The 11,644-nt window shown below is 48.8% G+C and overlaps 1 protein-coding gene across 4 annotated transcripts in view; it reads right to left on the bottom strand.

Moving 5' to 3' along the window:
* Positions 1–259: 259 nt before the first annotated feature.
* The window catches only part of ZBTB16 (zinc finger and BTB domain containing 16), a 142,400-nt gene continuing 131,015 nt past the window's right edge, over positions 260–11,644 (bottom strand). For all 4 annotated transcript variants that reach the window (XM_058193979.1, XM_058193983.1, XM_058193981.1 and 1 more), the window contains exons 6-7: positions 7,626–7,793; positions 260–6,970 (exon numbers count right to left, since the gene is read on the bottom strand). In XM_058193979.1, the coding sequence (XP_058049962.1) occupies positions 6,741–6,970; positions 7,626–7,793 (398 nt within the window). In that variant the 3' untranslated portion in view covers positions 260–6,740. The remainder of the gene's footprint in view (positions 6,971–7,625; positions 7,794–11,644) is intronic.

Here is an 11,644-nt window from a genome sequence, read left to right as displayed (position 1 = left end):
ATTTATGGCTTAGATTAGAAGACCTGGAGCAGGTTACCATGGATCCTTCAACTAACCACAGTTGTGGCTTAGCGTGGTGTATGAAGCCAGTCTCTTTCTCTCTCTCTCTCCTCCAGTGGCCAATCCTGGATGCTGGTTTTGTTTTGGGTTTTTTTGGCCAGGGGAGGTGAGGATAAGATAAATTCAGTTCAATGACATCATAAATGGACTCAGAGACGGCTCCTCCATCCAAATGAAAGAAAACAAGGAGCCAGCAGCATCAACGACTGAATTAACTTTATTGTATTTTTTTTTATTCCTAACTGCAGATTCAAGATATACAACTGAACATTGCTATTTTCCTTATGAGACTTATAAATAAAAATACAAAAAATGTCCACTACAAAAAAATCTACTGTTAGTAGGATGTAAAAAATATTCTCTTTGCTATAGAAGGCACAAACTTCACTTAGTGACAAATGGAGAGGAAAAAAAACCTGCAGCAATACATCGTTTGAGGTGGGGGGGGGGAACTCCTTTTGTCGTGTGTGTCCCCCCCCCCACTTCTTGCCAGAAAACACGGAAAGTTTACAGAGAATTTCTCCTGGGCCTTTCAGAATAGATGCAGGAGGAGAGAATGGCAACTAGAAAAAGGACACCACAACTTTCTTTGGGGATCAGGGTGTAGAGGGAGAACTGATTTATTTTGTGTGTATATGTGTGTGTGTGTGTATTTTTAACTTAAATGCGTCTAAGACTAAAGCTTATAACAAGACGCCCAAGCTGCACTGCAAAGGAACTAACAGAAAAAGTACTTTGTACAGGAAAAAAAATATATATATACATAACACAGTATTTGGAAAATAAACTAAATAACAACAACAAAAAAATAACTGGCACCTTCTTAAGTCAGGCTAACAGGAGGTGCTGAGGTAGACCGAGCCAGGACAGCAATTTTAAAAAAACAAAACAAAACAAAAAACCAGGATTTCTCTTTTGACATGAAGCGATCAAACGGGCACTTTTAACTGCGACAACATGACGAGATAAAGAGATTAAACACAACAAGTGAAGAATAAGCTTTAAATTTGCTTGGTCCAGAAGGACGCAATGGGTCCTCAGTGCTAATATATAGATATGGAATAGATATATAGGTATATATCTGAAATCTATGAAGATCCATGGAGATTTGGCATGGCTTCTTCTCAGCCTCCAAACCAGTCATGCCTCTTTGAAACGCGATGCCCAACAAATACTGAGATGCGTGTCAAGAAAATGACAGCCCTGGGCTGAGGGAGGTCATGGTAAGGGGAGAGCAAAAGCTTGAATGGTCATCTTTTGGCCCCCTGCCCGGGTCTGCCAACCCCCAACCCCAGCCTTGGCATCCATCAAGGGAACACAGACCCCTCTGGCAGCCTTTAGACTTGCAGGGGTGTCCAAACTTGGTCCCTTTAAGACTTGTGGACTTCAACTCCCAGAGTTACTCAGCCAGCTTTGCTGGCTGAGGGACTCTGGGAGTTGAAGTCCACAAGTCTTAAAGGGACCAAGTTTGGACACCCCTGCAAGAGACTAGAGGGCGGGGCCAGGATGAAGTGGGCGGGGTCAGGGAAGAAGTGGGCGTGACGAGGGGGTGGGAAAGAATTCCATTGGATTATTTTGAATTGAAGTGAAGCGTGGAGGTGGCCCATTCAGTAGGTTTTGACGAATTCTCTGCAGCTGCCAACAGAGTAAGGCTTGGCAGCTTTGGCATGAGCTCTGAGCGAGGGCTGCCACGCTTCGGTTGTGCAAGTGGTGTTGCTGTGAAGCAGAACACAGCCCTGTGGGGGTGGAAGGGACACAAAGGATGGGGAGAGGGGGGATGACTGGAGTGCGATGTGGCCCGGGCATGCTTTCTTGCACCAACGGGAGCCCCTTCTACCAGTGCCAGGGAACCGTGGGTCAAAAATTGCAAGGGGGGGGGGCAGCAGAATTTTGTTATCCAAGAATAAAGGTGGGGGCCATACCATGACATTCCTTAGCTAGCAATTCCCCCCCACTTAATCCCCCAAGGTACCAAATCATTAATTAAAGAAAGCATTGCAGCATTTTATTCCTCTTTCCCCCCACCCCCAAAATGCGCAGAAATCAACACACACACACAAACAAACACCCTTCTTCTCAGGCACAAAGGTTGACAAAAAGAAGGGGGGAAAAAGAAGAAGGAAAAAGCCATTTTTTTCCCAAAGTTGTGTTGAGGATTGTACTATGAAGCCGCCCCGGTCTTGTTTCCCACCACAAAAAAGCCACAAAGTTATATTTCTCCATTGGACGGACACGCACGAAACACACACCAGCAAGGGTTTGTACACAATAACCGTACTGCTTCCAGTTTCTGAAATGTCACCCCAAAGCAACAATCACAGACAGCCAGGAATATATACTTGCAAAGGGAAGCCTAATCAAGCCCACGGAAGTGAGGGGGGGGGTCTGTGGGAGGGGGACACGCCGGAGTGGCGGGTTGGTGGGAGGGGATCCCACGCTCAGATCGGTGGGAGGAGGGGGGGGGCAGAACGGCAGCCTGTGAAGAGGCCAAGGAAGAGAGGAAGGAGCCCAGACAAGCCTCCAAAGCCCTCAAATTCCATCTGTGAACTCACCTTCTTCCTCCTCCTTGTGGCGCCAAGTGCTTTGCCACCCTGTCACTGGTCAAGCCAGCTTGGATCATGCCATGCCATGATAGAAAGCCAACCATCATTAAGAGAGGGAGGGAGGCAAGTGGCGAGAGGCCAGCCCACCATTTGCTCCCCAAAACCCCTGGCGTGTCCTTTCCACCCCTTCCTCTCCACGGCGGGCTGAAGGTCCCGCAGGGAAACCCTGGACCCCCGTGCCCTTCGCAAGTGTGCTTTGCAAGCCGGGATTCCCCGCCCGAGCTGAGTACCATCTGATATGGCAAACGCTTTACAACAATACTGCATGATTTATTATTTAATACTAGGTTTCCAACGCATACCCGCAGACGCAAACATATTCCTGTTCACATTTACAAAGGGAAGAAGAGGGACGACATCCTGTTTCACACAGAGACTAACAGAGGTTACAAAAATATCACACTTTTGAAATAATTTATCAGTCCAACACTTTTAGCTTGGTGGAGGGGCGGGGGAAGAGAGGAAGACTCCTCAAACCCCTCCCCCTCCCCATTTTAAAAAGACAACACCCAACAAGATTGGGGCTACATCAGAAGGGCCGGTTGGAGTTGCCGCTTCCGACAAAATTGTCACACTGGTACGTTTACTGCATATTGTTCATTAAAACTTCTGCTTCAAATGCTGTCGTTTCTCTCTCTCTCTCTCTTTTTTTTCACATTATAAACAAAACTCTACTTAACTATTCACATATTCAAGTTTAACTGGTTTATTTTTTTTTTCTTTCCTTTTACCAAATTGCTAAAGGTTTCACTAAAATTTTCAACTCTCTGGACTTACAATAGAGTCTCTTTTATCACTCTTTCTCTCTCCCCCACCCCACCCAGTTTTTAAGGCCTTCAGTATTTTCCAACATTGAGGAAGGATCAGGGTCAGATTTTAGGAGGGCAAGCATGTGGAGCAACAGGACAGAGATAGATCGCTTAAATTTCTTCCATCTACACCACATCCATCTCGACCACTTTAAACTGTAGGCACTTCAGTTCCCAGAATTCCCTAGCCAGTATGGGGAATTCTGGGAGTTGGAGCTCACACCCACTTAAAGTGGTTGAGAAACATGGATCTGCAGTTTCTTTGCTGAACATTCCCCCGTGTATAAAAGCAGCTAAATTACAAAATAAAATGTACAATTGTAAATATAAAGCATGAGATGAAGTGAAATTTACAAAGCCACCCGCCCACAAATATTGCAAAAACTGTGCTTCTGTAACTGCCAAAAAAAAAAAAAGGAACAAGAAACTTAACAATAACAACATCAACTTAAAAAGAGGTAGCTTTTCAAGATCATCTCTGAACCATGTCAGGCTGGATCGTAAAAACAAACACCAATTTTGGTAGTAACAACAATAATAATAATGCACAATCAACGCGAAACAAGAAGGCTGGCGTGGAGAGCAATGTCCGTGGGGTTTTGTTGGCTGTGTTTGAACACGGGTGCAAACCCTCCTTTCCAGCCCTGCCTGGTGGCCTTTTCAGCAATGAACCCCCAACTCGTCCCCCCCTCCCCGCAGAAAGCCAACTCAAAGAAGCTCATGAGGTCACAAGAAACCGAGGTCATTTCAAGTACAATGTGCGAAAATGAGAAAAATCATCAAAATGAAAGCAAAGACACAACAAAGATGGAGGGCAGCTGCATTCCCCTCTCAGTTGCGATGGCGACAGAAGTCCAGGCAGGAAGGGCCTCCGGAGGAGTCTTGATGGGATGGTGTTCAATGGGGGAGGGGACAAGAGGGAAGGGAAAGAAGCTCTCCCCTTGGCTGAAGGCACCAAGAGTCAAGATGGAGAAGCAAGGAAGCCTCAAGCCACTTGCCAGTGTTTCAAGCGGGCAAGCTAAGGTGGCCCTCTACAAGGGGCATCCCAGGAGAAGGACATCGAGGGAGGGGGACAAGTAAAAATCTAAAACTGGATTGAATTTTGATTGCACTTAAATCAAAGACACAAAGTCCAAACAATCGTTCTTCCAGACCTGTATTCCTTCCTTCTTTCCTTCTGCCAAATTGCGATTTGGTGGCTATTTTGGAAAAAGCTCTGGAAGCTGCCCCTAACCTAAGGTTCTGGAGGGGAGGGGAGGGGAGGGGAGAGGTCCCAGGTAGCACAACTTCCCTGGAGCAGAAAGAAGGAAGAGAGAGGAAGAGAGTCTTGGAGGCAACCCCCAACCAAGAGAACTGTTTGTCCTCTTGGCAATGTTGTTAGGTACAAAGCAGAAGCAGAAGATCCTCCCTAGAACAACGTATTGGGGACATGAAGGTTTGCTGATGGTTGCAAGGTGGACTCCCAGAATAAATAGCTCTCTAGCCTCTCAAATAAGGCCAGATGGCTGCCAGGAGACACACCTGCCCAGACAGCATTAAATTCCTACATCTCTGGGAATTGGGTCTTCCACCCTTCTGGGAAGAAGAAGTGGTGCTTCAATGGGACTCTCAACTTTGGGTCAGACCTACCCAGCCAACTGATCTGGAGACCAATGATGCACAAAGAGCAGAAAAGGCACAAGGCTGAACCAACCCTGCCTCTTTAGTCCGCCCATCCTCATATTTGCTAGGCAGGGATCAGGACCTCAGTCCTGGGCAGAAGGAAGATCCAAGCTGAACCTTGGACAGCTCCATGGACCAAGAAGGCTGTTCCATGTGCAGAAGTCAAGACTGCAAGGAGTCTTCCACACTGCTCGGCATTGCACCTAAAACCCATGGATTTCACGATCGGCTACAGGTGGTAAGAGTCTTCAGGCAGCCCATCCTCATGAATAATTGAAGCCATGTCTGGGTTGATCTCCATCCACTGATGGTCAGGTTCTCTCCATGTGAATGGAGGTGAGACGTCCATGGACTTGTGGTTATTCCAGAGGAAGGAGTGGGACTGAGGCTGTTGACTAGGAGAAAGCCCAGCTCTTTCACTTCCATGGAAGTCAATGGGGAAGGGCTTGAGAATAGGGGCTCCGCAGAGCTCCCCCAAACCTCAGAGGGTAGGTTCGGGAGGGTCCATCTAGCAGCCACTGGGTTTCCCCTAAGCCTTGTCATTTGGATTTCTCCTCTGCTTAAGACATGGCTGGCCGTCCAAGCTAGCCAATGTGCAAACTTATGCTGCCTCTCTCCTTATCCCTCTCTTCCCTCTCGCTTCAAAAAAATAAATAAATAAAAATAAATGCATAGAATGGTCTTTGGTCAGAAGAAAGGGAGTCGCAGCTCCCAGAGAATAACTGGAGTCAAATTCTGAGCACATTTGGGGGTCTCGTTCTTTGAGGCAGCACCCCCCAACATTTAAGCCCCCAAGGCCAAAACGCGATGGGTGGAGTCAATGAGAAAAGGGTTGGCGCTGTGGGTTCTAATGCTCTCCCCTAGCAGAGCCCCCGCAGGACGCTCCCTGCACTTCCTTGAACTTCTCAAGACAGCTGCCAGGAGGGACCTGGGATGTCTCAAGGCAGCTGGGACCCTCCCCGCAGCTGTGGCATCACAGGACTCCCTAACAGTTCCATCTCTCCCAAACATGTCCTTGAATTTGGCAGCTAGGTCACCTCTCAAAGGAACCGGTGAGGGGTGTGTATAAATTTGGGGAATCGGGTGGATGCATGTGCAGAAAACTGAATCCTGCTGTTGATGTGACTTCCAGGAGGACCATGGGTGTGTCAGGGATCAGCACTGGAGCAAAATAAAGGGACCCCAGCAGAGGCTCCTCATGACGCTACAGTGCCAAGGATCCTTGGGAAACTGCAGCTCAAGGGTTCGATTGGATCTCAGTTTACACCCCGACAGAGAGAAATTAGCCATCCTCCCCCAAGGAGCAACAGGGGCCCAGAAGAAGCCTGAGACAACTTCACAGCTGGCCAGGGCTGGGGATGAGGATTCTTTGAGGGACCCCAACAGGCTCTCTTCCCTCTCCCTCGTTTCTCCCTGCCCCATCTGCTCCTGGCAACCTTCAGGGCAAGGGAAGCTGGGAAAGGAGGGGCCAGCAGCTCCTGGGCGTGTAGAACCAAAAGCAAAATGAGAAAGAAAATTGGGGGGAGGCGGGGTGAAAAAAGGAAAAGGGAAGGGAGCAATCGAGGGGGTTGATTCTGTCCAGTCCTTTCCAGCTTCTCTTCTCCCGTCAGACGTAGCACAGGTAGAGATAGGTCTTCTCTATCCTCCAGTCGGCTGGGATCTCCTCCGGCTTGTGGCCCTTCATGTGCTTCTGCATGGCGGAAAGGCTGGGGCAGTATTCCAGGCAGATGGTGCACTGGTACGGAGAGGCTCCGTTGTGGGTCCTGAGATGCTTGATCATGGCGGAGTAATCTCGGGACCGCTGGTGGCAGAGTTTGCACTCAAACGGCTTCTCGCCTGTGGAGTGGGAGAAGGAGGAAGGGGGAGAGGAGGAGGGGAGAGGAGGGGAGAGGAAGGAGAAAGGAGAGAGAAAGAGGAGAAGAAGGAGAAGGAGAGGGGAAAGAAAGAAGGGGAAGGAGAAAGGAGAGAGGAAAGAGGAGGAAGAGGGAATCATGGGTCGGGGATGATTCAAGTTATTGCAACAGTGTGGAGGGGACCCTTTTCCTGGACCCCCCGCCCCCAGAACTAGGGAAGTGGCAGTCAGGGTGACAATGGCCACCTGATCTCAGGCCTTACGTTGACTAGTCTGGGGCCAATCCTTGCCTTCCCAGGCCAGAGCCAGCTGGGCTGGGGGTCCCTCCCAGAAAGCCCCTCCAGATACCGTTGGCTGCAGCTGCGGTCGAAAGCCGAGGGCGGGTGGGGGCGAGGCTTCCTTCAGTGCAGTAATTAACAGCCTTGCTTTTCCTCGGTATCAATACCCATTCCATGCCCAGGCAGAGCGAATAATGAAGTAATGAACAGAAAAAGCAATCTAAATATTGATCTGCTATTTACAAAAGCTGCAGGCGCCCAGCGCCCAACGCCGTGATGCACAAGCTGCCGGGGAGGGGGCGGGGGGCGGGAGAGAGAGGGGGGGAACCGCCTCCGACAGGCTGGCTGGATGTCCCCTTACCCGTGTGGACCCTGTAGTGGGTCTCCAGCTGATGCTTCAGGCTGAACTTCTTTCCGCAGCCGTTGCATTCGTAGGGCTTCTCCCCGGTGTGAATGCGCTTGTGTCCTTTCAAAGTGCTCTCGTCTCGGAAGCAGCTCCCGCAGAATTCACACTCGTACGGATGGTCGCCTGCAGCCAAGACGGGAGGGTCAGAAGGAAGCCAACTGTGGCCAAGAGACCAGGTCCGTGCCCGCCCCCAAAGGGCCCAGGGGCTATTGCTAGCTCAGGGTTGAAATGAGGGGTCCTCGGTGCTCTCTGAGCTTGGATGTTTTCTTGCAGATGTTTCATGACCCTACTAGGTAACACCATCAGTGCACAGTCACTATGTTTCTGATGATGTTACCTAGTTTGGGTCACAAAACATCTGCAAGAAAACAACCAAGCTCAGAGAGCACCAAGGACCCCTCAGACAAGTAATCAGCTTAAAATTGAAACCTTTATTGTGCAACAAATACTTTGAAGCCCATTTGCAGTGGTTCTTTATTCCATGTTATACTCAACTTTGGGTAGAAAAGACAAATCATTTTACGCTTGCAGAATTGACATCCTCAATTGTAACTAATAGGGATGGCCGTCCTTTCCCCCACCCCCTTTCTTCTTTATCTGCAACAATCTAAGTTGTCTAAGGAGGAGAATGCCAATAATTTTCAATGAACGTTGTAAAAACATCGCTGTGATAAAACAATACACTTCAGGATTTATAACCCCACCATTAAAAAGGGGGTGACAAATTAGGTCCACCCTGTAGTTTTAGAAGCCAAGTTGGCTTCCGGTGGTCTTGTTGGTGAAGCTGATCATGAGGACAGGAGTCTCCAAGAGGGATGGAGATGTTTTTCAGTAGACCTTTGATTCCAAAGAACTGTAGGATGGAAACATGAGAGAGAGAGAGAGAGATTTTGGGCCACCTGAGGAAACGGCTGGCTTCTCTTCTTCTTGAGATAGACCAGGGGGTCCAAACTTGGCAACTTTATGACTTGTGGACTTCAACTTCTGGGAGTTGAAGTCCACAAGTCTTAAAGTTGCCAAGTTTGGACCCCCCTGAGATAGACTTTATTTCTGGAATAGTCAATCGACAGGTTGTGGAATATGGAAAGTTTTTCCACCCAGGGATGTTGCCGTTTTTTTGGTGTCTTCTGCTGCTCTCCATCCATGCAGCTGCCCAGGAGAAGTTCTCAAGGAATTGTTGAGCCCTTCGAGCTTCTTTTTGGTGACCGTGGCTGAGAAGATCCAGATTGTGGCCACCAAACTCTCCCTTCCAAATCTCAGGATTCCTTCTTCAAGGATTGGGTGGGTGGGGTGGGTGGGGAGGATGGAGAAGGAGGAAGTGAGCAGCTCCAGCTCCTTCTCCCTCTCTTTTAAAAAATATTTATTACAGGAGCTGAATGGAAGGACAATAAAGATAGATTGATCACCCCGGACTTTGTTCATGAATATTTAAATATTGCTGATTTGTCTTGTCAGTGTAATTACAATCTTCTCCAGGCTCGGCAAACCCGACGGCCACAAGTTTATGGTAAAGAATGGCCCCACTGTATTTCACTTGTCCTGCTGCAGATGTGCAGAGCCGCCAAGCGTGTAATGCTGCTCCCGTTTCATACATTTGCCTCCGCTGCTGAAAGCTTAAGTCATCCACAATGACCTGCGCTTTTTCATTATCCCCATGTCAAACCCAGCTCGTGCCTGAGCATAAATTCTCCTGCTTGTTATAGACTCGCAGGCGGCCGCCTCCTCCTCCACTTCCTCGGGCCCAGGAAATTCGGCTCCCTTTCTGCCCCCCCCCATTTCCAGCTGCTTCACAACTAGCCCCCCCCCCACAGGTCTTTAAGCAAAGTTTCTCCAAGCATCTGTTGTTGTTGTTGTTGTTGTTGTTTCTTCTTCTTCTTCTTCTTCTTCTTCTTCTTCTTCTTCTTCTTCTTCTTCTTCTTCTTCTTCTTCTTCTTCTTCTTCTTCTTCTTCTTCTCCTTCTTCTTCTCCTTCTTCTTTCTTCTTCCTCCTCCTCCTTCTCCTCCTCCTCCTCCTCTTCTTTTCTTCTTCCTCTTCGTGCTCCTCCTCTTCTCCTCCTCCTCTTCCTCCTCCTTCTCCTCTTCTTCTTCCTGCTCCTCCTGCCCCTCCTCCTCTTCATCTCCCCCTCCCTCCTCCTCCTCCTCCTCTTCTTCTTCTTCCTCCTCCTTCTCCTTCCTCTTCCTCTTCTTCCTCCTCCTCCTCCTCTTCCTCTTCTTCTTTTTCTTCTTCTTCCTCCTCCTCCTCCTCTTCTTCTTCTTCCTCCTCCTCCTCCTCCTCCTCCTTCCTCCTCCTTCCATTTCCACTCCTCACTTCTAAACAAGCTGATCTGTTTCTCCATTTTTGATACCAAACCTAGTTTGCAGAAGGGGATAAGAAGTAGGTTCTGGAGCTGAGGAAGGAAAGGCCATAGAATTCGTTGGGTTTAGAATGAAGGCAAAGTGTTGGTTCCCTTCATGGCTACAGATTCTTCCTTTGAGCTCTCAGCCTCAGTTTTCCCCCTTGTAAAATGGGAACGGCTCCAACTCCCATCCCAGGTGCAGGCACACCTGATTCCATGTGGCTGTAAAGACCCTGGAATTCTGCTTCCATTCAGGAATGAGGTCAGGGTGAGGTCAGAAAAGTCAAGATGGAGGCTGCAATTGTGGGATGGAAACTCCAGCCAGGTTTCCCTATATGGGAGCCACACCGTCTTGGCTTTTTAAAACCACTTTCTAAGGTCACTCCTGCCTCTGCTATCTCCCTTCCCTTGTTTCAAGACTTTTTGTGCTCTTAAACTTCTTATGCCTGGAGAGAAGAGGCAAAAAAAGACAGCCACACACACACAAACACAGCCACACATACACAAACTCTCCACGCAGCCGCAGCCGCCTCCGTGCATCTCTGTCGGGAGTGACAACAGATCTGTCAAATTAATTTTTCAAAGGAAGCCACCTCTGAGCATTGATGGGGCTCAGCTGCCACCGAAGCCCCCTCTTCCAACAGCTCGCCTTGGGTGGAGAAAGTCTTCTCAAAGGGCTCGGAAACATTTTTCATTCCCAGCTTGTGCTTGTTTAGAATACGCTCCCTCGGCTCAACTGGGGGCTAATATCTTGCAGAAGCCCCGTTTCGACACTTGAATGAAGCAGGCCAGTCCTGTGTTAACTGGTTTAAATCCAGCCTCTCCCAGTCAGCAACCAGTAACGGTTGGCTTTAGGCAAGCTCCTCAGAAGCAGGAAACTGGGGCCGAGCCTTTGTCTACTGTACACAAAACCCCTGATTGTTTTCTGTTTTCTTTTTTTTTTTTTAAAAATCCAATTTATGGCTCGGTGATTCACTTTGCAAGGCCGCTTAATGAGGTTGACATTAAGCCCAGGACAAGTGGGACTAATTACAGCCCCTTCTGGCTGGCCGGCTGCACCTGGGACCCCATCTTCCCCTCCCCCCACACCCCCAATCGCTTGTTACCTGGTTAGCCAGGGAGGCAGCCAATCCCCAAAGCAAGAGCCCACTCCCTCGCCCGCCCCGGTACAGCCACCTGATTCTACAACCAGCCACGTGAATCAGGGATCTACCAGTGCCAGGAGCTGGCCTGGCCTGTGCCCCAAAGGCAGCTGCTGATGCAAAAGATGCCACTGCGGAAGCCGATGGGGCTACTGGGTGGGAGGAGGTGGAGGATGAATCAGCACGCAGGAGGCTCTTTGCAGGAGGCTGCAGTCCAACAGGTGCAGTCAGCCCTAAGGCTGCTTTCCGTAGTTAGGGGACAGCAGTCTGGGACATCATACCCTTAACATATTCACTCTCTTTTTCTTCCTTTCTCTCTCTTTCTTTCTTTCTTTCTTTCTTTCTTTCTTTCTTTCTTTCTTTCTCTCTCTCTCTCTCTCTCTCTTTCTTTCTTTCTTTCTTTTATGTATCTCCCTTTTCTAATCTTTATTCTTAGTAGGAACAACCTAAGTCAACTTCTAGATCTAGATCTCTCTCCTCTTTCTTTCTCTTCCTCT

Source organism: Ahaetulla prasina, chromosome 9 (assembly GCF_028640845.1).
Source record: "Ahaetulla prasina isolate Xishuangbanna chromosome 9, ASM2864084v1, whole genome shotgun sequence".
Taxonomy (NCBI): domain Eukaryota; kingdom Metazoa; phylum Chordata; class Lepidosauria; order Squamata; family Colubridae; genus Ahaetulla; species Ahaetulla prasina.
This window is presented reverse-complemented; position numbering and strand designations above follow the sequence as displayed.